The 27,160-nt window shown below is 38.3% G+C and overlaps 1 protein-coding gene across 3 annotated transcripts in view; it reads left to right on the top strand.

Annotated features, from left to right (window-relative positions):
* CNTNAP5 (contactin associated protein family member 5) overlaps positions 1-27,160 on the top strand; it is a 285,261-nt gene that overhangs the window by 203,868 nt on the left and 54,233 nt on the right. For all 3 annotated transcript variants that reach the window (XM_040561102.1, XM_040561103.1, XM_040561101.1), the window contains one exon: positions 26,105-26,261. In XM_040561102.1, coding sequence (XP_040417036.1) covers positions 26,105-26,261 — 157 coding nt within the window. The remainder of the gene's footprint in view (positions 1-26,104; positions 26,262-27,160) is intronic.

Raw genomic sequence — 27,160 nt, forward strand, 5'->3', positions numbered from 1 at the left:
CTTTCAGTGTCATTGTCTGCTGTATCCCACACCACTCTTGACACATGTTATGAAAATTTAATCACCACAGTGATTAATTCTGAAATAATTTTTTAAGGGTGAAGGCCACAGTATTAGAGCAGGTCTGCACATATTTACTTTTATGCATTTCTGTGAGATATTTGTTTGGTCATGCACACAAAGAAAGAAACACTATGAGTGTATGCTGGAGGTACATCTTAATGGCACCTCTGTAAAGCTAGGGATGCTTCTTAGAGATCCAGACCCACTTCTTCAGAAAATAAAGTAACAATATTTGCTAGATTGACTGTCGCATGTAACTATACTTCTTCAGGGCTACAGCTGTTTACCAACTGGCAGACATACTAAGATAGTTCCTGATAGGTAGCTCCTTCACCATTTGTCTAGGAAAAAAGGTATGACACCAATTCCTTGAGGGAAAGGGCATGGGGATATGGTGCCTAGCAGCCTGGTTTGCTCTCTTGCAGTTGCTGCAGTGCTGCTGTGGTCCTGACAGTTGACCATGTGAGACTCATAACTTTTTAATACAGCTCCAGCTGATAAATCAGAAAAAATTACAATCTAGTGTTCTGCATGTGGCAGACTCTCATTTTTAGCTCTCTCTCTTCCTCCTTTTGTATGCTTTTTAATTACACTTTCAATTTTTCATCCTGAACTTTCTCAGTAGCCTGAGGCTCTAAGTTTGGCTAGACTTGGAACATACTCAAAAATAAATCGTCTGAGCTCCTGAAATTACAAGGTTTGGGGAATATACTTGTTCTTAGCTGAGTATTCAACGTTTTTAAATAGTAGAAAGAAATATTCTCCACAGAAGCATTAAATATCATTTTGTTAATTGATATTCATCTTGAAGTGAACTGCTGCTATACTGTAGAAAAACCTAGAGATTCAGTGGTGCTGAGCACCATGCATATTTTGAAGAGTCCTAAGATTTAAAGAATTGCCATTCCTAAACTTGAAGGTGAGATCTGTGTGTGATTAACTTCAGGGCATTTTCCTGGGCTCACTGCAGAATATTCTCAACTTTATTATTTATGCCCAGGAGTAATTGCAGTGAGTTTGATATGGGGGTCAGAGCAACAGAATGGAAATCAAACTCTTTGGGTTGGTTTCTTGATTTGGCACAGGCTTCTGGATGCCTGAAGCAAAGTTATCATGTTTAATTGTGGTTAATGAACCACACTTTAGATATTCCTTCAGAAGTCGGTATGTAAATGCATGTGTTGACAACAATGCCACATTCATAGGCCAGTAGGAAGCATCATGTCATGTAATCCCTTCTGCTGAATATCACCACTTACCTCTGGACCAAGTCCAGCAGTGAGTGTTTGATGGAAAAACATCTTCCAGGGGTATATCTGATCTTGACAGAACTATAAAAGTTCCCCTTCCTGCAAGGGATCTAATTCATTTCTGAGCTTCGTCTAGTGTGTGGGGTTGTTGGGTCTTTTTTTTTTTTTCTTCAGGGAGAAGGAACCTGTGATTAGGATATCTCAGTTAGTAGCACCAAAACCCTAAATCCTTGTCTTCAGGATCTAAACGCTACCATGTTTCACAGAGAAGCAATAAAGAGATTTCTCTTTCCTTTTTCTTCCTTGACTTCACTCTCCAACAAAGGTGCATGCTGTTACATAGTAACTTCGGCTTTCACAGCTTTGATGTGGGGAAAAAATGGAAAAAATAATGTGCCTAGGCAAAGGAGCAAGTGTTGCTTTCTGGGCTGCCTCAGAGAGAAAAACCAAGGGAGGCTCCCAGGCTTGCATAAAAATTGTTCCAATTTATATCATGGAATTTGTCTTTTTCCTTCTTACTACCTCTTGCCCTGAAGGCATAGGCACCTCCTCAGTGGGTGTAATTCAGTGTAGTCTCCCCATTGAGTTACTTGAATTTACATCTGCAATGTGTCAGACATGCAATCTGGCAGTTGGCAAAGAAGTTTACTCATCTCCACCTCCTGCTGTCTGGAACAGCCTTATCAGTTCTCACTGTCATACTATGGCTTAGCTGCAAACATGTCTTTGAAAACTAAAATTAAATTGCCCTGAACTGCATTTTTGTACATCTCTGCTATCAGCTGGATTTTCAGGAGTTTTGTGAATGTTGGAATAGATATCTGTTCATCAAAGTAATAGCTGGTTTTCACGATGCTGGCAAATGAAACTTTTAATCTATGACCAGTAATTGCAAATCTCTTGTGACTTCTTCGTGCCTGTTGGAAAGACACCTACATAACAAGAACAAGTATGACAGTTGGCATTAATTAGGAAAGTCGTCTGCACTCTTAGCAAGAGACTGCAGACTTTACCACTGCCTCATCCTTAGAAGCACAGACCATCTGATGAGGACCAAGACAAGCTAGTAGGAATGGAGTGGTGAGGGCGGGAAGATTGGGCTTGTAATTTGAAGAGAAATTTAGGTCCCTAAGGCTCTGATTTCCTTTCCTTGGGGAGCATCTCAGCAAATAACCTAAGGCAAGTATACATGTACAAGGAGAGGTGCATGTGTGCACATGCACATTTTATTACACTGTTAATAGACAAGATGTTTCAAGGTGTGAAAGCAACTGAACAAACCCTCCCACCTCTGACTGAATTTACTCAGGTTGCAAGAAGCACTGGGTTCATAGCAAGTGCACTCAAAGGCTTAATGTTTGGAAAGCCACCTCACATACACCATATCAAGGACAATACAGTGACGGCTGTATCAGTGGCAGGATAACTTGCTTTACAATACTTGGCTGACAGTCTGTCAAGTTCATAGCACATTTACGTAGGCAGAGACTGAGAAAAGATCAGTCTTAGAGCAAAATCAAAGAAATAGGAATGTCTTTTTTTTCTTCTGCCTTTTTTTTTTCTCTCTCCAGTAGAATTACCACACCATGTAGCTTCAAGCTTTGATTTCAAATGTCCATCCTAAACTACACATCTTTTCCCTGAACTTCTTCATTGTCCCTGTTAAGACCTGTGAAATCCCAATACCATAGGACTTGCTCACTGGATTTCTGCTTCCTTTTCTCCCCTCTGCCTTCCAGTTTAGACCTGTTATCTCAGCACTGAGGTGTACCATGCTGTGACCCCCTCATGCCAGGCATAGCTGTTCTCCCTTGCCTCTGTCCCACTGCATTTGTGTTTTGTTCCTCTCTTACTGCCTGGAAAACATGGCAGCAAGAAGAGTGTCCTAAGCTCTCTGAGTTTAGATTTCAGTTTAGACGTGGTTCTTGTTGTTAGGATAGTTCAGTGGTGCTTCCTTTTTGCCCTGTACTGTTGTTAGAGCTTTTTGTCTATACAGGTTTTCTTTTTAGTTCCAGGTGAGATCTGATGTCAGAGCCTAAGATACTAAGAAATATCCTGCGGGGTCAGACTGCTGGTGCTTTTAAACCAGTGTCTTGCCTCCAACAGCAGCAGCTGGACAGATGCAGCTTAGGTAGAGTACACAAGTCTGGACATTTTCAGTATGTTGCTCAACATGTTCCCATCACCCAGAATTGCACTATCAAGTGTATTAGAGCTTATACCATTCCCTACTCCTTTTAGCAACTGCTGTGGTTCAGGTGTCCATAACTTTGTCTAATCCCTTTATGAACCTGATTGTATTTTCTGCCAATGAAGCCTACTAGGAAAGCAAGTTCTGAAAGTTCCCTAAGTGTACAAAACTACCATGTAGTACAAATCGTACAAAAGACCATGTTTTAAACCAAGGTCTTACTTGCTTCACTTGAATTCTGCTATTGCACGATGCAGTGAATCAGTCCTGCACTCACCCACTGCTTTTATAGTCCTTTCAGTTGCCCTTCTCTGGACCTTCATTAGGTCCAGTTTTTTTTTCCACCAGAACTGACCCACAGTGTTTGAGCTGTGGTTGCAACAAGATTTTATGTAGTGAGCATACTATTTCCTAGAACAGTATCTTTGTGGAGAAAGGAGTGTGAAACCTGGGTTCTGATGAAATTTTTTTACATAGATGTACCATGAGGTGATATAAAATGACCCATAACAAGCAGTAATTTACTGTTGGGTTTTTGTTCACTGTTATTTTATGCCTTTCAAATAAAACTTCCATTCTATCATTCCAGGCACTTTAAATTGTTATTGCATTACCAGGAGATGATTTGTCACTGTACATAACAGTGTAGAACAAGGCAGTCTGCCCTCAAGAAGTGGTTCATATTAAAGAGAGTGGTGGATAGGTGGCAGGTGTAGATTGTATGGTGTAATTATTCCTGGGTAATTAGGATCCTCTTCTTGAGAATGACTGACTTGCCATCTGTATTTCCACCACCACACCTTGTCTCTCCCCTCCAAAGTGGCAGTGCTGACAGCTTCTCACAACACACTTTAGATAAACTGTGCTATATTTAGAGACTTTGAATAAAGTTCACCATAGTAATGTAACATGGATTCTTGTCAGCCCTCTTACTTGTATGGATGGCTTTAGAGGCCATTTTGAAAGATGCTATATTATTAGAAGTATGCAGCTGATTAAAATGCAGATGGCCTAATAAGAATAAAAAAATCTGCTGCATGTGGAAGGTAACTTGGCATCTAACATTCATGCACCTGTAAGTAATGGAAATATTATCCCAATTTCTGACCCTCTACCTCCCTCCCTATACACAAGCCCTCCTGACAGTGGGTAAATTGTGCTATAGCTGCCAAGGAAGGAATAGCACCTACTAGGATTACTTCTTCTCTATTTCCATTGTGCTTCTCTGAGATTGCAATGCAGTTAACAGGCCAAGCAATGAGAAAGACATGGGAAACAAATTCATCAATCCAAATTGAATAGATCTACTGTGTTCTACTGACATGGAAAGTACCTCTTCCAATGTCCATGAAGCTTGTACCAGGGATATTAATGAAGTCACATAGATCAAGTAAATAAAGTGTAAACCTAGATGACAGATTTTGAGCTTGAAATCTGGGAATTATTGTGTGAGCTGTTACTGGCAGTGCTGTAAGGAAGTTAGTGTTGCAAACTGATGTTGTTAAAACATATTTGCTTAATCTCTGTAATCTGTTAGGATGGGACTTCTGTTCCCGAAGAACCTCCAGTTTGGAGTAAAGTTGATGGTGTCTTTTGCTCAACCTGTGAAACATATGGGCTGATGCAATTCCTTATAGCTTAGTAATAGAGAAACCTTGAGTTCAGGGAATTCTGCAGTCAAAATAAGATTTTGAAAATTGATCATTTTATGAACTACCCAAGTATACCAGAACAAAACAAATTCTGATGATACCTCAGATTTGACAGACACAGTCATGTAAGCTCTTCTATAAACAAAATTTGAAGAAGGAAAGAAATATACCATTTTTTCAGACTGTCCCAGTCTGCATTCCCTAATTAGAACCAGTGATAGTCTTTTTTAATTTGCAGGACTCAGCATATTATTAACAATAAATAAATAATGGCAATTAGAAATAAACAGTGAATCCATTGCTTGTTATAATAATGGGTCATTAGCTATGACAGCAACCTGTCCACCATTCAAGAAAGAAAGCAGTACTGCTGCCTGAGTAGAAAAGTGTGCCTTCTTCCTCATTAGAGCCACAGCAGGGAGTGTGTTCTCATCACACTTGCATTTGTCTGCTTCATTCAGCTGTCCTACTTTGAGCATCTTGGGCTCCATTAAACTCAAAATGCCTTACTGACATTTATCTAATTTCCCCTTCAAATTTGGCCCAGTGTAGGTGGGATTGTGGTGACATTTTCCAATTCTGGAGCATGGAAGATGTAAATCATAGCAGTGAAAGTGTTCTCAGTTGCCACGATGCCACATGAGTAAAGAAATAATTTGCATATCTATTCATGTTATCTCTGAGGATAGCAAGGCATTGTGTGTTGTAATCTCTCAGTTTCGTGGGTGTTTGGGGTTCATTTCACTCCTGTTCTAGTTCTGGGGAAAAAAAGTGCGTGCAAAGCAAGGCTCATACTGAAAATCAGATCAGATGGAGCAAGTGAATAGGACAGAGCCCACAATTGCTCTGACCTATCCTGGAAAACGGACATGATATGAGGGTATATATACGCAGAATGAACAATGGCATAATTTAATTATATGGTGTCCTTAGGAGAAAAGAAAATGTAAGCATACAGAAAAAGGAGTCAAGTTTTTAGTCTTTCTAGATTGGGTTAGGTTCAGATTCATTGCTAGTAAATCTTAAGTCCAGGAATTTTACTCCATTTACAGCATGAAGACAGCCTATAGGAAACGTATTTTCTCTTTTTGAAAGTATGAAGGAAGAGACAGAGGAAAGGAAACAACGAAGATCAGCTGAAGGCTATATTTTCTGATTACTTTGTTTGGTGTTCAAACAGCAAAAGAACAAGAGCCTTCCCTAAGAGTATTTAGTTCAGTGTTTTGCTTTTTTGAACCATCTGACATTAAGAGCATAAAAATAGCCCTTCAAACTGTCTGTTTCTCTCTTATGTAAAAAAAAACAACAAAAAAACAAACAAACAAAAAAACATATATTTGAGGGAAAGCAAGCATGCAAGGAGAAAACATCTCCAGACCTTTGAGGAAAAAAGCTGTGTATTTTTTCCCCTCCCAAGAAACATTTAAAAGCAACTGAGAATCATTTTTCTCTCCCCAGCCCAGATTGATTTGGGGGAGGAGAAGATCTGACTAAGTCTTGACAAGTAGCTAAAAGATACGGTGACCTGAAAGAAAACAACCCTTTTAAAATTTTCCTTAGAGAAGCTTTTATAATATCTGCTGGGCCAGGAAAATAGGGAAAAAAAACAGAAATGCTTTTGAGGCTGAATGTGTTCCAAGTCCCTTTGATAGGAGGAAGACTCAGATGTTAACAGGAACTGGTTTAGCCAGGGGGTGTGTTCCTGCCTGAGTTGTCCAGGACTCAAAGCAACAAGGGCCTTCTTCCTTTGCTATCAAGAGGAAAATTCAAAAGTCCCAGAAGAAAACTTTTTTTTTTTTTAACATTAGCATTTAGAAAGGTTAACCAATTAATCTATATGCAGTCCTCTTCTAAAGGAAGATTTCTTATGTCCTTTAACAGGGAGGAGAAAAAGGCATGAGTCTACTACTGATGATGAAATCTCCTGAAATTGTTTGGGTAATTAGTTCTATTTGAAATTACGACTTTAAAACAAATGGCCAAGTTTGTCCACACAGGAAAAAAGAACTGTAAAACGAATGTTTCTTTCCCAGATCTACACCTCTGAAGTCTTGCAGTCCAAGTGTAAGACTCATATCGATGCCTCCTGTGCCTTTTCCTCGTGCTGCTAGTAGAAGAATGAGCACATCGTCCTTTAGTGGTACATTTGTTTTTTTTTCTAGCAACCTGATTAAGCAGACATGGTGATTCAGAGAGGAAGGCTTGATCTGTGGCACGTTATGGACCCATCAAATTACATGGGATGTAATGTTATATTTGGGTAGGTGATAAGGGGGTGTTTGGTGTTCCTCTCCAGGTAGGGAGAGAAAGCTGTGAATCTGTATTGTAGCCCCAGGAATAGTCTCAAGTATCTCTCAAGAATCCAGGTTTCTTCCTTCATCTCCTGGACAGTATGTCTTATTTCTCTATAAAATTTATAGGGTAAGATTCCTATATAAAGCTCACTAGAATCAATAGGGTTAGAGAGTACTATATTGATCCTGCTGTCTCCAAGTATTCTAGTGGTAGGAGGAAATATTAATTTGGGCTAAAATGAGGTGCAGATGCACTCATTTTCTCGTTGTGACAGATACATATATGTATGTCTCCTCCATGACATAGGAATAGGAACTTTAACAAAATGTACATCCTAAAATCGACTGAACCATTAGTCTTTCATAGATCTTTGGACACGCTGCTAGTAGTAGCTGTGCTAGATTTCTTTCAGACTGTTTCCAGGCTGCTTCAAGTCCCGCCTGTTTCTTTATCTGGAATGTTTAAATCCACGTCCCCCTTTCCCTACATATTTGGTTTGGCTAAAGAGTTTTAAATGACATGTCTAATTTAAAACATCTAATGATTCCAATATATTAACATTAATAGTGCATGAAATGTACTCCCAGTAGCTTAGTCTGCAGTCAGTAGCCATTTTCTATTCTTTTTGTTCAGGCTGTGCCATTCAATGCAGTCAAAATGTTTGTAGTTGCACTCGTTGATACGAAAGAAAAGATTATAATGGTTCCTGACTGTCCTCCTCAAATTTCTATAACTGAACCTAATTTAGGTCTGACAGGTTTGTTTTACTGATGAATACAAGCCCATGGTGGAATGTTTTCAAAAATGAAGAGAGATTTGAAAAGTAGCTCTGAAGAAAAAGTAACGTCAATTACATTGTAGGTGTGTTTTAAATATGGACTTTTCTTTTCATTGATGTTTCAAATGGTCAGAACAATCCATAAAATTGTCTACATACATATATATATATAGTGTTGTCTTTTTGAGAAAGTAAGTGTTTGCATATTTGTGCAGGTAGTTTAGGAGGGAAAGAAGAATAATGGTTAACTGGAATTGACTTCTTGCGGTAGATGGCTCATTGTCAGAATTGGTACAAGACAAGTTAGTTTTGGTTATTATTTCACCCATTGAACTGAAGGCTTTTTGTACATCAGCGTTTGCTCACTTTCCATTGTGATTGTGATTTCAAACTCTGATTTTATCCAGATGAAACTATTTTGGTGTGTGTCAAAAGTTTAGGGGCTGGTTCCCATAGGGAGATTGTCATGAATGAATGCTAACATTACAGCAGAGAGTGAATTCTAAGACAAATTGTCTTCTCTTGAAGTAGGCTCTGTTCCAGTTCCCTTTGGCTTTTTCTCTGGTTATGAAAAGCCAGTTTGGCCTGCCTGTTTGCCATTTTAACATCTATTGCCAAAGTGGGGAGGGTTCTCCTGGCAATGAGTGTTTTACAGGGGCTGGTTGTGGGTCTTGTTTCCTGGAACTTCCAGCTTCAAAACAGTGTCTGCTTACTGGGTCACTTCCTGCACAATGCACATTTATGTTCAGGATTCAAAGAGATTCAATGTTGCATTTTGTTTACTGCCTCTGTGAGACAGGCTAGGGCCACTAGTCAATCTGCAGAACATTAGAAGTACCTACTTAATAGAGGCAGAATTTTATTGAGTGAATAATTACATCCTATTATTGCTGAAGTAATCACCTTATCTATAACCAATGCCTCCAGAGGGAGGTATGTTCTTTCCAAAATGCCACCCTGGACAATTCATTTTACTTCTGCGCAAAGCTCTAGATTCTGTCTGACCATATTGTACTACAGGTTGTCACGTTTTTGAAGGATGAAATTTATGTGCCATGAAATATTCCATTGCCAAAATTAATAGGTAAATGAACGAGGTGAAACAAGCCATTAGACCCATTGTAATATTGTAGTTGCTGGGTTGTGGCACAAAAAGCAGAAACTAATGGGTAAACATAATCGTATTATAGTGACAGGAGTTATCAGTGTATAGTACACAACTGTGGTTACACAATTGAAGGCAGTCGACCATTATGAAATATGATTTAGCAGACAGGCCAATTGCAGGTAATCTTGCTTAGAACAATACGTTCCTTGGCTAGTTTGTTTTAGCTGATGGGAAATGATAAATGGCAGCTATTTCTTTCCTCTCCTACCGGAATTTCATTTCAATTTCACTTTGATAGTTTTCATAATCCTTTTATACTATCTTGGACTACTGTACTGAGATTTTTTTGTTTGCAAAAATGTTCCTGAGGCATGAACAGATTGTTCTTGAATGTTCATGCAAATAGGAATTCAGCCAAAGGTCTTCAGTGTAAACGTTCACTCTACCACCTTGAAATCTTTTTGATGCCCTTGTATTTATTTCTGTTCTAAAATAATACTTCATAATTTTAAGTGAATGCTCAAAATCTGATCAAGATAAACAATTCATAGGCTGAATGATGTTTGTATAATATGATTAAAAAGCTCTGGATAGCTAACATAATCATGGCATTCTATTAATGGACAGCTGAAGAGAAGCTACAATATCAAATGATGCAACTGAAAACTATGAAGATATGCAGGATCAGTTCCACTGTATTTAGTGTGTTCATATTGATTTAGGCCAATAAGATGGTGGATTAACTCCTTAGTTATTGCATCTTTAATGAAATTGTACTTCAGTATAAAAGAAATGACGAACTGTAGAAACACTGTAAAAATTCAGATAAGTAAAGTAGAAAAATGAACAAGTCAATCCAGAGCTTGTTAATGCAGTATTTACAATCAGAGACTAAGCACTTCAGCACTGAAAAAGCCAATTCAAAAAGTCAATTCCAAAAGCCAATGCTGTGTTCCTGTACTAAAACAGACAGGTATACCCTGCACAATTTAAGTAGAGGGGATGGAAAAGCACCTTTAAGCCTGTTTACTGGAGTGGTGCAATATAAATTAGAACACCATCTCTGGCCATCTCTCAGAGCCAGGAAAGAGATTGATGCAGGAGCTTCTTCAAATCACTGTGCCACTCAAGAATCTACCCAAGCAGGAGGACTTTCTCAGTGGCTGACTAAAATAGATTCAGAGCTACTTCATTCTGCTAAAGTGGTTCAAACTAGTTTGAACAGAGGAGAGAGTTGGGTGCTCAGCTGTTTAACGTTCTCTCTCAGCAGGTTTCCACTCTGCATATGTGAAAATAATCAGTTACCTTGGTCTTCACTGAGCAACATCTTTTGAAGGAATACATACTGAGGAACGGAGTCACAGTTGTCTCTTACAGGTTCAAAGAGAAAACCAAAATGGCACATTACTAGCCTGCATTGCTAATTGCATCTTCAATGGCAGGCCAGCCAAGGGTTTCTCTACACAGCAAAATAAAACTCTCTAGAAATATCTGTGTTAATTTATATGGAATCAATACATGTGTTTTAGTATACCTGTCAGCAGTACATACCTGTTTTCACTGAGCAGTACATGAAATTGTGTTGCTAATACCACATGGTATGTTAGGGATGTCATTTAGTGGGTGATTATTGGTGGTAGGGGGATAGTTGGATCAGATGATCTTGGAGGTCTCTCCCAACCTTAACAATTCTATGAGTCTATTATATTACTTGGATTCAAATTTTGACATGACATTAGATTTTACTATATAGACACACTTTTGTTGCTTTCACCCACAGAAATAAAGTACAGCCAACCGAGCTTTCGAATAGTGGTGTAGATCTTGAAATGTTAGTCCTCAAAGTCCTGCTTCCATTTATCAAGCAAATACTGTTGTACCACATTACTTAATGTGAGACATTGCTATGATGAGTGTAACCCATGACAAAACAATGAAAACTTGAATGCACTAAATGCAGAATTAGGTGACTAGTTGAGTGATAATATATCGCCTAACCTAATGAGAAGACATTACCTTTAAATAATGGACCACATCATAGATTTAATTATCCCAAGGCAAGGTAGTAGGTGCTTCATGCAGACAAGGTCAATTACCTCATTCAGAAGAGCCTGTTTGAAGTGTATTATGAATAATTCACAGACATAGAAATGAGCTTTGAAAAAGTGTCCCAGCTATAATGTGGTGAAGGCATTCAATTTCTTTCTTAATGTATTTAAGATAACACCCAAAGGACAATTATGGCTGCTTAACTGTAAGACTACTTAAGTGACAAGAAATGACAATTGTATGGTCAAATTCACGTTCATGCATTATGCAGAGGGAAGACTTGGAATTGTGGCATATTCTTATCAGGTCACAAGAAGCTGATTTCAAACGTCATCTTGGTAGTTTTAAATGCAAAATGAAATTTATTCTAAGATCGATTCATTTATTAACCTGTCTCAATAGAGAAGAATCAGTTGCTGCTATACTAGCTTTGTTTATTAAGGGCCTTTAGTTCTTTGGCTTTCTGGTGTAAAAATGAAGGTCCAGATAGCTTGACTAACTTGTACGATTTTGGAGAGTCTGACAAACCTGAAAGTGGAACCAGAACATTTAATTTTCCATCTTTAATCAGAAGGCCAATCTTCTGTTATAAGAGCTAAATCATGCTGTTTCAAAGACAGTATTGTTCCAGTCTAGGACTATTTAGCATTAGAGTTGAAATGATGACACTAGCTATGGTAACAGAATACCTACTCACTTGACATATGGTGACCTTAGGTGTGAATTAGAAATGCAATAAACCTGAAAGTCTGGGGAATAACATGCTCTCTCAGCATATTTTGATTCCACAGGCAAAACAATAACCTTAGCTTTCTCTCTTTGACTTTGCAATAAGTGGTAACAGCCAGGGGAAATCCCTAGGGGGCTGCAGTTTTCTAAGACGCCTGGCAAGAAGATGGCTAATTCATCAGGTACCTCAGTTTAAGTGTCTAAATGTAATAGTGACATTTCATGGCCTTTGAGTTTACCTGCTTTATTTGCTTGAAACGGAAAGTTCAGCAGAATTTTAGAGGGTGCTATAGAATTGCGTATCTAATGAGGCATACAGCCGGCCTAATCCTGTTTCCATTCAAGTCAATGTCAAGAATCCCATTTAGTTAGGAGTAGACATGGGATCCCTGGCACTTTCGAAAGGCAGTTTGAACAAAGAGGAATAAAATTTTGATGCAGTGTCCATTTATGTAACAAGCTGCTAAAATAGGTGATCAAGAAGGACATAGCCACAAATAAACGGGAAAGAAAATTTCCATTAAAGCAAGCATAGTGGAAAACAGAAAGCATGATTTTGGTATTCTCACTCAATCTTTCTCAAGGACTGACTCTCCAAAAAAGTTTAAGAATTTCCTTTCCTCTTTCTTCACACAGTCATTGGCCTCCACCCCGGTGGTTTCTGGGAAGACTTCATAAAGACTAGTCTGAGCCTGAGAGACTTGCTAGTTGATGTACTTATTTGCATGCATGAATGTGAACAGATGTTTACATGGTACTGTTAAGTAGGCCAGCTGTTAGGGAGCCATTTATGTATTTTATTTAAAAGTAAAGCTATATGCTCAAGTACTTTAGTCACAATGTAGAGAGAAAAGAAACACAAATTCAGACAAATACATTTGTTCCTGTGTTTGGGGGTTGCTTCCTTCATGCACATTAGTTTTCTATATATATATGAATTTACAGCATAATAGAGCTGTATCTTAACCTGAATCTTGGGACATCTGCGCTTTATCTTGATCAGTTGCATGTGAGTGGAAGAAAATAAACAGCACAAAGTCAACGTTGTCAAATACTGAGTTGGAGGGAGGGGGGGAAGTTGACACCTCTTTACAAGAGGTTGCATATTGCTGATTGTTTCTGCATCCTGTTCAATAATTAGGCACACATTAGGGTGATGTTTGTCTTTGCATTTGTTCTGCTCTTCAGATGCTAGAGAAAGCATAATCTTTAGGAGTGTGTTATAGCCGTAAATGTGTAACTTATATTTCTTAATTCCCTAATGTACATAGGTATAAAGACATGTTTAGAGAGGAGAGTTTGGAGGGAGGAGCCTGTGTACAATTTTAAAAGTAGTTTGGCCCTCAAGGACTCCCATTATGTTCAATGTGGGACTAACTCTAAAATATGAACCTCGTCCATGACTTTTGTATCAATTTGTACTTGTCTCGAGGACAGTACATTCAATTAAGGAGCCTTCCTTCCTGTTGGAAGGAAAGTTGGTGATATACGTGGTGATCCTGTGGGATTTTTTTTTCACTATCGTGATCCAGCACTCGAGAAAGATTTTCCTTTCATCTTTTACCTGTGATTAAAGATCCATGGTAGAAAGTTATCTTGTACATAAAGATCTTGATTCTTATTTCATTAAGCTCATAGGTTGGCTGAATAGTTCTGATGATGGTTCTCCTGCTGTTAGATACAGAAGGCATGTAGACATAACCATCTCAGTTGTGCTGAAAATAAGATGAAATGAACACAAGATTAATTACAATTGAAAATAAGGACTGTAACCTTGTTGAATATATATTCCATGGGAAGAAAATGGAAAAAAGTATTTGATATAGGGGCAACCCTGGCTATACGTACAGACTGGGCGACGAGATGCTGGAGAGCAGCCCCGCAGAGAGGGATCTGGGGGTTGTGGTTGACAGCAAGTTGAATATGAGCCAGCAGTGTGCCCTGGCAGCCAGGAGGGCCAACCGTATCCTGGGGTGCATCAAGCACGGCATCGCTAGTCGGTTGAGGGAAGTGATTGTCCCGCTCTACTCTGCGCTGGTGCGGCCTCATCTCGAGTACTGTGTGCGGTTCTGGGCACCACAGCACAAAAAGGATGTAAAACAGTTGGAGAGTGTACAGAGGAGGGCGATGAAGATGGTGAAGGGCCTAGAGGGGAAGACGTACGAGGAGTGGCTGAGGTCACTGGGCCTGTTCAGCCTGGAGAAGAGGAGGCTGAGCGGGGACCTCATCGCAGTCTACAACTTCCTCGCAAGGGGGAGTGGAGAGGCAGGTGACCTATTCTCCGTAATCACCAGTGATAGGACCCGCAGGAATGGTGTTAAGCTGAGGCAGGGGAAGTTTAGGCTGGACATCAGGAAGAGGTTCTTCACCGAGACGGTGGTCGCACACAGGAACAGGCTCCCCAGTGAAGTAGTCACGGCATCAAGCCTGTCTGAATTTAAGAAGCGATTGGACTGTGCGCTTAGTCACATGGTCTAAACTTTTGGGCAGACCTGTGCAGTGCCAGGAGTTGGACTTGATGATCCTTGTGGGTCCCTTCCGACTCAGGATATTCTATGATTCTGTGATATGCTTATTGCAGCCTGCGTGATTCTCAAGTGATGTGGCAGCTGGAGTTCTCTCAAGTCAAGGGCTCTCCAGTAGTGCCAAGAAATCAATAAATGAGGCCAGGTCATCTTCTGCTGGGTTGGGAAAAGACATCTGGCCTTCTGTGGAGGGTAGGGAGTGCTGTGTTTGAAAACTGTTAAGGTTTGTTGTTGACTCTGAAATTGGGCATGCTGCTACATTTCCCAGAGCCCCTGCAGTGCCTAACTCTACTGCAGTGTGTGCATGTGCATGCATGTAGTGGGGGAAGAAATCTGTGTCTCCACTCCATTATGTTTGTCTTCAGCATTTGGGAAAAGGGGGAGAGGAGGAAGGAACAGGAAAGATGGAGGTGTGTAATGCAATTTTCTGCCTTTCCCGACATGTAAATGCTTCTGTGCTGGAGTTAGAGTGGGCTGAGTTGATCTCCTCGTGTATGTGTTACCTAACACAATATTGGTGGCATCCTGTGGCTAGCTCCATGGTTATTGTTATTCTGCAACCTCTGCATTTCCAGTATTTACTTCAGTGGTGAAGCTACAGCTGAGTTCTTCCTTCTGCTCCGGAAGCAGAAAACTGCCTTTTGAGCTGAATAATAATCCCTGTTAGTTACAGTAGAGCTACAGAGAAGTTCATACTCTATCCAATGTAGTCTGTGCATGAATGTATATACACACCTTCTATACCCTTCAGTTTGCTGCAGTTGGATACACAGGGACTTGACATCAATTAAATAGCAAAAACTAAATAGAGAATCTATTTTAAAAATGTAAACTTATTGTTAAGAGGGTGAAGGAAAACGAGTTGAGAATTGATTAAACTCCTCCACAGAGAAGACAGATTGTCATTTGACCTTTAAAGCTGTCCAGGATCTATCAACAGGACCTTCTTCTGAGTATTGTATTCTATGAATTTTTTCATTTATATTCTCTTGTTTTTCTCCTTACATACTGGCTTGGAGCCAGTTCATTTCATGGTCTTGCCTATACATATGTTCTGCTACAGCTGCATTTTTCCAAAGTGCCCAATTTCGCTGCACTCCAGCCTTACTTAGGATGACAAATGATGCCCCTGCTGTTCTGACCAACAGAAGTGTAATTGCAGCCCGAAAAGGGGACGGCTGAACCAACACAGTGCTACAGTTTGAGTATATCCTTAAGTTGAAACTGACTGTATTTGTTTATTGTAGTGAAGTTTCTGATTCTTCCTCTTAAAGCATTAATTGTTGACATTAATTGTAACATTGAGGAAAACAGAATTGCTCAGCAGTTGAAAGCAGTGTCAATTTATTTTCCCTTTCTCTATAATGTGTTGTAACACATCAGACTATAAGCAAGTTTAATGAGTTGCAGTAATGCTTGTGGCCACTCAGAGATACTGGGATGCAGTTTGATGATTTTTTTTAATTTTTTTTTTTTTTTTTTTGATAAAGCACTTGAAGCTGGTCTCTCTTCACTGCTGTGCTAGGTATCCAGACGGGTGCTGTTAGGATCATAGGAAGAACAACTGAATGTTGTCTTTTTCTGATTAACATGTTTTGGGAGTACAAAATAAACCCAGTTCAACTGTCTCTGTGAGAGTTCAGTGGGGATGTAACAGAAGAGTAGGAGCACTCTACTTGTCCAAGCTGCCTTGTTGGCGCATAATTAGTATAAAATTTGGAAACGTACCTCTCTAAACTCTTTCTGGATGTTGGCCTCTCCCTTTCCCTCCTCTCTCCTCTTTTCTCATCCCCTCTCCTCTCTTGTTGTTTGTTTACAATGTTTGCCTTTTAAAATACAGCATTATGTACTCTGCACAGGGACTCTTTCAGCTGTTTAGTGTAAATCTAAACACTCAGCTATTTTATTTTTATTTTTGTCTCTGGCTGTTACAGAAAGATGTATGGGGAACAGTACCAGATTTCTTCCTAACAAAGCTGTTTGTTTGCCTAATTAATATTACAAGTAACTTTAGATGTTCACATCTCATTTTCAAAGGATTCTTTCCAAAACAGAAGCATCATACCAGTAATATCTCTGATAGCTATTATCAAGTTTAAGAAAATCCTCTCATTTATGTAATTAGGGATTGCAGCTTCAAAGTGATTAACAATATGTTATTACCTTTTCTAATTTATGTTCTCTTAAGAACATTTTTCTATTTTTATTCTAGTTCAGGAATTCAGCATATTTACTGATGATATTTTGTGATTTCTTTAAGATCAATCTAAGCCATGAAAGTCAGCAGTTGTTATCAGCCACTTACAGGAACCAGTTTGTGGTTGCACTACAAAAAGGCATGCTGAAAATGACATTGTCTCAATGACTTTCTGATTAGATTCACTGCGTGTAAATAGATGTTATTCTCTAACTGTCTGCCATGCTGGGAACTGAAAGACAAGGTGTGTTCTTGCTGTTTTGTGAATCAATGTTACTAATAATTATTCTCTATACCCAAATCTAGTTTTTATTATTCCTATAGGCTGTCAACACAAGTATAATGGCAATAAAATTAACCTGCCTTTTGTGGAGGGTTGTCAAATAAGAAGACAGTACAATTCAGTCACTAATGACTGTGCTGGTGCAATGTTAGCAGGAGGGGAAAAAGAAAAATAATAAGGATACTTTTCTCATTAATGTTGGGAGTTAGAACTGCATATCCAGGAAGCAGTTCTGTTGAGTAAGGTAATTTCATTTTTACTTAGATACTTTTCAAACTAAAGGGAGGGAGAAGAACTGTTATTAGTATATAGAGTCTCTCCCAGGGGACTAAGCGAAGATTGCTCTCCACAGCCTGTTTTCCATGTTTCTAATAAGAAATGTCCCAATTTTATCTATTTTCATCTTAGTCTATCAAATTGCATTTTTGCTGTGGCCATGATCGAGCAAACCATCCATGGATACCTGCAAGTGTTGGATTAAACCTCATATTATTTCCACTCAACTTTATTTCAATTGACTTGTGTCCGTAAACACTGGCCACCTGCTCTGGCTTTCAGACTACTGTTAGACCAGATTGTGGACCTGTTTTTCTGTGGAATTTCTTGATGAAGAGCTCAGGCAGATAGGCAGCTAAGAGTCCATGAGACTGGGATCTGTGCAAATCTGTGAGCTTTGCTGTACAGCTCTGCCGTTGCACCCCACTGAGTGCATGAGGTGCAAAGTGCTGCAGGTAGGGTTCCTCTGTTACTCTCCATCCATGCCCTATCCCAAAAGCCTGAGCTGTTGCTATGTCTCTTTCAAGAACAAATGGATCAAATATATAATTAATTTCCCCTTTCTGCCACCTTCAAAAATAGATCCTTCAAGGCTTTATTTCAGTCTCTGCATACCTGCAGATGGTGCTTTTATCTGTATCAATGACAACCACAGAATTTGTCTAAGGAGTTCTTACAAGTTGAATCTGTTTCAGAACAGCCTGAAGTAGTGGGCTGGACTAGATGTTTAAAAGAGGTCCCATCCAGCTTCAAACAGTCTGTGCTTCTGTGAACGCTCTCATCCTCAGTGAGTGCAGGTCAGCACAGCTACCCTCTTTTCACTGGAGCCAGATCCATTTATAACAGTTGTTGCATCTGGCTGGTTTTATCCCTAGAAAATCATAGTGAATGAATGAGCTGTAAAATGTTTCTTCCTGGCAGTCTTTCCTGGGGCAGTTGCTCGTAATATTATTTTTACAGTGCTATAAAAGTTGTGTCACGTCAACATTCCCATGAATAACAGATGAAAACTAAGTTTTTTCTTGGTGAAATGATTGGCTTACAGTTTGTTGCACCATCCATAGCCTTTGATGTTTCAACTATTGCCCCCTATTCACTGTGATGTATTTCTAGGCTCTGAAATTGTTTCCTCTATGAAAACTTAAATAGCGTTTCCCCCACTGCTGGAGATGACCTTCTAGTTGGAATGGGTAAGATGGTACTGGTGAAAGAGAATGAGAATGAGCACACAGGAGCTGACTAAGCAGTGTGAGGAGAACAAATGATGGCATCATCTTATTTCCATTATTTTTGCTGGCTACACCTATGGCTTAGGGAAACAAATCCATACTTCTGAGCTGGACCTGCTCTTCTGGCATAGGCAGGGTCGTGCTGGTTGCATTGTGGCTTATCCATTGCCATTATTCACTTGCAATTGAATCCAGGTCACAGACAGGGATTTGGTCCCAGCACAGAGGAAGGATGTGCAATGATGTCATGGGCCTATCTGTTAAGGCAGTACAGATTTTTTTATCTGAATTTACTTGGATGCGTTAGGCTAATAAAGAAAATGAGATAGAAAAGTGAAATGAGGGAGAAGAAAAGAGTTAAAAGCAAGAGGGACAGGATTTGGAGTGAAGCTGAGATGAAATGTGGGAGACAAATATGGTAAAATACTTTGTTTCAGCAGCGTAGGATACCCAGTTCATCTTCAGCAAAAGCAAAACTCCTGAGGATTCAAAACTAATGTGTTTTTTTTTTTTTTTTCATATGTCCTAAAAGCTGCAATCTTCTACGCATTTTTGGTTTTCGGTTGTTTTTGTTGCTGTTGGGTTTTCTTCCTCACCTGTATGCATAAGCTGTTCCCATAGTCTCTCTTGTTGGCTCAAGGCCTACTTGGATCTTTCAAGAAACTTGTCACTTTGCCAGAAATTTATTGAGAAAACAGCCCAGCCTGAGCTGGCAGAATGTTCATAATATTTTCAGTCATCTTTGGCCTTTTGCAGAGACATACACTAGGCATAAAATTTTAATCTCGATGTAGATTCAATCTTCCCCATCATATAAAAGTATTTGGGTGTCAAATGTCTATCCCCATCTTCAGATCTCTCTCTCCAAAGGTTGATGATGATTTCGCCTTACTGAAATACAGTAAGTGTAGGACAGTAACAGCTCTGTCATTGCAACTCAGCAGTTTTGCTCATTAGGCTTCTGTCAAATTTAGAAGAAGTAAAACTCCATGTTTATTTACCTTCTTTCTGCCCATTCTCATCTGCAAGAATGTCTTAACAACTCCGGGAAAAACAGAGCACACTGTGATAACAGCTGTTCCAGAGGGAGAAGACAACAAATGCTGCTGCATGTTGGTTGTTTTTTTTTTCTATTCTTTTTAAAGCAATTACTTCAGCTTGAGACTTTGTATGGCAGTAGTGCATCTTGGCAGCAAAGCTGAATAATGAGAAAGAAAAAGTCAGCAAAGCAGTGCCTTTTTTCCCCTCATTCTAACCACACTTTAAAAATATATATATATATATATTTTAAAATTAGGGTCAGATTTTGTGACTAGGTAACATTTGCCTGGGAGTGGGTCCATTGGTGTTAGCAGAACTACTTCAGTTTTTGATAGCTGCTCTGAATAAAGATTACAGGATCTGACCGCAAATTGAAGTCAAATTCAGTGGAAATCTTAATAACGTTGGCTAGCAGCATTGCTATTCAGTACAGAATGGCATCTGTCTTGCTACTGTTTGACCTCCTGTGGTTGCATTTGTCATCTCTGAAAATTAGGGCAGTGGTATGTGGGTGTCAGTTTAAAGAAAGAAAAAGGACAGTAAAACCTAATTTCACAGTTGGCATGGGGGAAGTTGTGGGTAAAAGGAAGCGAATGTTAAATGGTCATTATAGCTATACAGAAAGGAGAAGAAACAAGCAGAAAACAAGTATGTGTCCATATAAAAGCACTGTAGTGTGGTACTAAACAACTGAACAATTTGGTGGCTCAGTCAATAATGTTCAAAGGAAACGTCATAGTGTGTTGCTTTTTTTAATTATTATTATTTTTGGCTCCATATTAAACACATTACATTTTTCCAAGACAAACTGATCTAGAGTTTGCTTTCACTTGTGATGTACCACCTGCTGCCACCTCAGAAGAAAAGTGCTGCTTCTTACCTGCTGGGGCAGAGCCATGAGTCCCTCACCAGGGTCTATAAACCTATGAGCAACTTGGTTTTGTCATTAATTGTCAGCACTTGCTTCAAAGAAGGGGTAGCATGTACTGGTTAATGCAACACAGCCTGAGTTTGTATCACACTGTGATTAGTTTATTCTCCCAAAATTGTAAACTGCCATTTAAACCGATACAGATTCAGAGTCATTAGCACCATAGACCTCTTTGTTGAATAAACAGACTCTAAGAATTTTTTATTTTGTATTATCCATTCAATATGGAATATTTCTCCACTTTATCCATAATTTTGAGCAAAATTACTATATAAATGTTTCTTGTTATTTATTTATTTTTTCCTCCTGAAAAGGCCAAAGGGGAGAGTTAGGCTGCAGTTTAATTAGAGAAAGTTAGACTGCAGTTGAATTTCTAAAAGTTCTTTTAAAAAGCTAGAGAAATGATGTGATGGAAACAAATTGAAACCAAGAGAAAACAGGATCATGGTAAACTCTTAAAAATAAATCTTTGAATCACTATTTCCCTTGTTCTCATTCTCTTACTCCCTTCTCCATTTTTTTTTTCAAAAGCCTTTTAAAAATGGATCATCTGAGAGCATAATTTTTCCTCTGGATTGGCCTCTGCATTTGGTTATTCAGGTTGATGTTGCCACACACGAGTTTACATAGACTTGCCAACTGATTGTTTTACCTGACATTCAGGACACCGTGTGAGCCATTTGCAGGATTTGATTTTGTTGAAGTCATTCATGCAAACTGATATCTTAAGTTTGAGTGTTGTAGCAAAGAATTGTCTTTGATTGCTTTATTCAATTCTAGAATCAGTATTTTCCCAGTTTTCATCGTCTCTTGATAATGTGTATCTTTCCACTTAAGAGAAAACAGCATAGATGTAAATTGGCCTGCTCTTTTATCGGTAAGATATAGGCATAAGATTTAATTCCATTCTCTGCTTAACCCAGTTCGACTTCAGAGAGAAAACTGAACATAAGACTGCCAAGAGAATGTTGTTTAAATACAATATGGTTTCAGTAGTTCAACAGACAGATAAAATAAATTGACATGCTGTGATGGTGGAAAAGGCCTTAAACTGACTTGTTTCAGTATTTTCAGTATCTAAGTGCAGAAGCCTGCCCTGTGTTAGGGTATGTAATTACTGGAGACAGAATTTAAGTTTGCACAGCACAGGAGTTTAACACAGGATCTAGTTTATCTTGTTATATTTCTATCACTAGATTTTTGTTTGTAGCAATAACAAAAGCCACCTGGCAAATGATACAGACATATCTTGAAAGACATTCCAAGTATAATAGTGTTAAAAATGCATGGCTTATTTTAACTCATGTTTTATAAACATAAAAGCCAATGGCAGGAATTTCTGCCTATAGGAAAGTAAACTGACTCCATGAAAGTTGCTTGGGATCTATATACATTGTATTTTCAACCTAAATGCTGTTGGAATATGCTGCTTCTCCCCCTCCTCCAGCTTCTGAGTGCCTACACAAACAATTTTTGAAATCATTGTCTGCCATTTAAAACACGAGCGAGCATAAAATAACTCATATCACTAGCAATATCAATGCCTTCTAATACAGAAAATTAGGGAACTGACAGTACAAGGGAGATTTAGGCAGACGGACATTTTCTAGTAAGGGGGTAGAGGGACACCAAATATGCGTCCAGCCACTCTTGTCTCCACAAGAGCCAGATAAGCACTGCAGGTGAATTTGATCTCAAGCCCTATCTCTTTCTAAGGATCACTGGGAACAACCTTTATGTGTCTCACCAGTACTGTCTTCATAGTCCTTAGCCTCTGTGCTCATTAACTGTATGGTCTGTTCCAGCTTTGCTTCTGCTAAAGTAGATTTAATGGAACTAATAATGAACAGTTTAGTTAAGCACATCGATAGAGCAGATACTGGAGATCTGCTGAAGAACTGACATCCAAAAGGAGCTCACACTCTGCCTTTCAGGATGGAGAGAAACTGAGATTTTGGCTGTGTGTTTCAGTATTGTATATGCCAGGGTTTCCAAAGTCTTATTTGGGCGTTCAGACTTTGGGCATTCAGCTGTTGAATAGCTCAACAGACCACAGTGGACCAGGCTGTAGAGGCAGGTAGAAAAAAACATCAAAATGGTCAACCTAAGATGAAACCTCTTTTTTTTTTTTCAGAACACCAATACCAACCTTGCTTTCTGCAGCTTGTGCCTGGCATTGTGAACAAGCAGCAGTACTTGGTTTGATACAAAATACTGTCTCCCTTTATTTAATGTCCTACTAAATTCTGGTAAAAACAGTGATGTTAGTATCACAGTTGTTTGTAGATTCTCCCAGACAGCATCATGACAGAAATGATTATTGTCCTCTGTAGGAAATGTCAAATCTTTCCCTTTTTTGAGAATTTTATTATCAAAATTAAAACTTTCTAAAGGCTGATTGAGCAATATGGGGATAAATGCTTGAAATAATGTAGTCTCTAGTTCTTTTACTGATGGGTTCAGTCACGTGAGGCTTGTTTGCTTTGTCTGGTTTGGGATTGTTTCACACACTTTCTCCTTAAGAACCATAGAATGAAGTTCAAAGACAACCTTAATAAATTTATTATAGCTGATTTTTTTTTCAGTTCTAAATAGGTGAAAATGCATAGAAAATTGTACTTCAGTTTGTGCAGCAGGCTTTTGACTTCCTTTTTTGATTAAATAGTGTATTGTTAGGTACAATGTAAGCACAGAATAAAGAAAGAGGAGCACTTTTATTAAGTGGACTTTTTGGCTTAGAAATTTTAAAGCGGAATTCTGTTGACAGCCATTAGTTTCTGTGTCCATGTTAACACCTTGATTAACATAATTGACCTAAGTCTGAGGCTTTATCAAGGAAAGGAAATTGATTCATTTGGAGGTGGAAGAGAATTGATAATGCTTTGAAAAATAATAATAATAATACTGATAGTAATGATTACGGAATGGGAGGTATTGTAACAAATCTACAGACTTAGAAGAAAGAACCTTAGTCAATACCTGTCAGCCAAACTCAATCATAATGTAAGGCATCCTCCAGCTTTGTGATGGTGTAATGATGTAAACTTCCTTGAAAGAGCTTGGGAATAGATTGATGTTGCTAGTATAATATTACTTTACTTCAGCATTACAGGTATATGACAGACAATATACATTTCAGTAATTTCTAAACACTACAGACATTGCTTAAGTCTCATAGATTTAAGAGCTCTGCTGAATAGGTCTGCAGTTTCTCATATGTTAAAAAATAAGCACATGGAAAAGAGTTTTGAATAATCAGGGCATAATTTTCCATAATACTACAATTGATCTCAAAGAGACTACTTAGGGAGAAATAATTTTTTTACCTTGAGTAAAGGGTGACAGAATTGTGCCTAATAAATAGAATTTTTGGAAAAAAAAAAGGTTTTTTTGTCTGTTTGTTTGTTTGTTGTCTATTCCTTTGACAAAATAAGATTGTTCCTTACAATGTTTAGCTCTGTTGTTTTTAGCTCTGTATTTAACTTAGTTTTAAGTGTCTCAAACTGTGGTGCTTCTTGTACTTCCTCAGTTTATATCATAAATCTTATTTGTATGTTTGCTCAGTATTGCTTGATAATACATAACAGAAATTGAAAGATGTTAGAAAACTGCTCATTCTTAATTCCTGTGAATGATTGTTTATTATTTCACTGTTATGCTAAAGTATGTAATGATTTCTGCCAAAAGAATCTAAGACACAGGTTGAATTTGATTAATGAATACCGTTATTTGCTGATAGCCTGAAGAATTTATCTTTTATCTAAGTATTTTTTCCAGAAAGGGCACCTTTAAAATTAAATTAAGCAGTTCTGTATAAGTGTCTATTCCAGCTGCTAGACAAATCACCCTTTTATTCAATTAGCATTACTATTCCAAGCTTTATCAAGTAAGTTCCCAATAATATAGTACAGACTTGTTTCACTGGCCACAGCATCAACTCTCACAACATTAGCTGAAAAGAAAAAAATGAAAACATTCTTTATGTTGACAAAAATACAAGAACTAAAATGATTGTGCACATTTCTGTAAGATGAATCCTTAAATGTTCTTGAATTATGATTTTTCTAATGAGTACCACTGGGTATTGGTCAAAATCTTCATGTCTTAGTTGTTGGTATCATGAGAATGGAGTTACTCTTCCTACTTTTATTTTCCTTTTTTCATGAGTTTACAGTTCAGCAGCCTAAGCTTAGAAGGAAAACAAATATGAATTAATTTTGCCAAGTGATTCTAAAACTCATTTTAATTAGTCCCTTACACTGTACAGTTAACCTTGATTGCATTTCATATTTTACACTTTCTTGCCTTGTATAATGAGGAATGCTTCCTACTAATAATGTTAGTAAAGCAGAAGAATAAATTGATACATTTTTCTACATTAGTGTTGCAGTTTATTTTTCCAGGTTTCTTTGATCAGAAAGACTTGATATGTCAGTTTTGCTAAATTTGCTATCTACCTGTACGTGTAACTGATTACATTTCTTGATTTAAGGATTAAGAAGTCAATGGAAAAGTTAGCTGAGCTGGAAGACAAAGTCAATTTTAGCAAAATGTTAATCTGTGGATTTCATTATATTTGAATCTGCTTACTATAACTGGCTATTAATATTTAACATTTCATGTAAAACAGATTATGAAATTTAAACAAAAACTACCTTGCTTTATATAAATACATAGATCTTAGAGCTCCTGTAGATAGAAGATAACTTCACAGAGATAATTTAATTCATAAGTAGGGAAATCTTTTTCCCCACTTATCTCCTACCTGACTATGTAATCCAGGATGTTCTAATATTTTATGAAGCTTAGCATTTGCAAATTTCACCCTTGGAGAGCATATTAAAATCCCTAGTCCTGCTCCCTTAGAAACTGATAAAAATTTTGTTCTTATTTTCAAAAGGAGCTGGATTAGGCCCACAGTAATAGGTGAGTTTTTGTGTTAGTTCAGAAGATTTTTACTCTTTGTATGAATTGTAATATGAAAATCCTGATCTAAGAGCTGGAATTTACTTCACAGTGGTTAGATTCTGCAGGAGGTCTTTGGTTCAAGACAGCTATGCAATGTGAGTCGTAGCAGGAGAATTGCTTTCAGACTCCTTCAGTGATCAGATCTCTCCTCTAGCATCATGCAAACACTCTGGACACAGCTGGTGCAGACAGTAGCGTTGGGATTGCATGTCAAAAGTCTTTGCAGATAAAATGCACCAAGATTCTCTTGGTGTTTGGCATATGAGACCAATGGGGAAACAGCTGCTCCTCAAACCAAATGGTATTACCATATAGCTATTGCTTCCTCAACATGTATTCATTAAAATGGAATTTGGGCAAAGTTTATGGTTTGTTATTTCTCCACTTTGCATCTTTTCTTTCAGTATTATTTAACATGTCCACCTCCATTCTCTTTATCATTCTCAGGAGATTCCAATTTGCTTATCAAGTTCTCTTTCTTTCTCTTTTCTTCCCCCTCCCTCCCCCCCCCCCCCCCCCCCCCTTTTCCTTTCATCCAGATGGAATGCCATTTGCTTGGTGGGTTGGCCGTGCCAATGAAAAGCATCTTTACTGGGGAGGATCTCTTCCGGGCATTCAACAGTGTGCATGTGGACTGGAAGAAAGTTGTCTGGATATGAGATATTTTTGCAACTGTGACGCAGATAGAGAAGAATGGTAATAATTTTCACATGTGTAAGGTGGTGTCTGTGTGACAGCTGGGGGTAAAAAGTAGGGCAAGAAGGCTTAAATCTTCTGCTAATTTATGTCTGGGGAAATCTGAATGGTTTGAGTATAATCAAATGAGAAAGAAAGTCAAACTAGAATTTGAACTTCTGATTTCAGCTTAAATTTTTAGTTTGAACCAAAGACAAGATATCTGGCTAAAGCAAGTTGCTGGGATAGGTTGTCAAAAATCTTTGTTTCTAAATTGTTTTTATTTGTTTGAAAGTTTCCATTGATTGAGTTGGATGAGTAAAAGCTATAGGAAGTTGGTGCATGGATATGCATGAGAACAGAAATTTCAGGAGTAGACTGTAAAATTCAGGTACAGACAGTTAACGGACGAGAAATCTGTACTATCAAAAGGATTTGTATTTTTCATATGAAACATGGTATTTTAGGTACCTTAATATTCTTTTACATTGTGTCCCAAGTTTTTTTTTTTTATGTCAATGAAAAGACTTCCTTTGGCTTCTGTAGGTTTTGGTTCGGTCTCCATAAGAAGTTTTAGACTTATGGCATGGACATTCAAAGCCTTCCTTGGCTTCAGAGCTTAACTTTGCCTGGATGTTGCATGAATTTGCTAAGGACACCTCACAACCTTCTCCCATTGTCTGCATCTTCAGAGACTCTCCAGTAGCTGGGGGCTAGTTGGTGAACTTTACAGTTAATTCTGTACTTGTGTTAGAGGGGACAGAAATGCCAGACAAGTGTTGAAAGTACAATTTGAAATACCGTGAAAATGCATGTGAAAACTCAGCTTCACCTGCTGTCTCTACTGGACTACCCACAGATAGGAGCAGCTGCCTTTTCTCTGAAGGGGGAAAAAAAAAAAGTGTATATATTTTAACATA

The sequence above is a fragment of the Cygnus olor genome, chromosome 6 (genome assembly GCF_009769625.2).
Source record: "Cygnus olor isolate bCygOlo1 chromosome 6, bCygOlo1.pri.v2, whole genome shotgun sequence".
NCBI lineage: Eukaryota > Metazoa > Chordata > Aves > Anseriformes > Anatidae > Cygnus > Cygnus olor.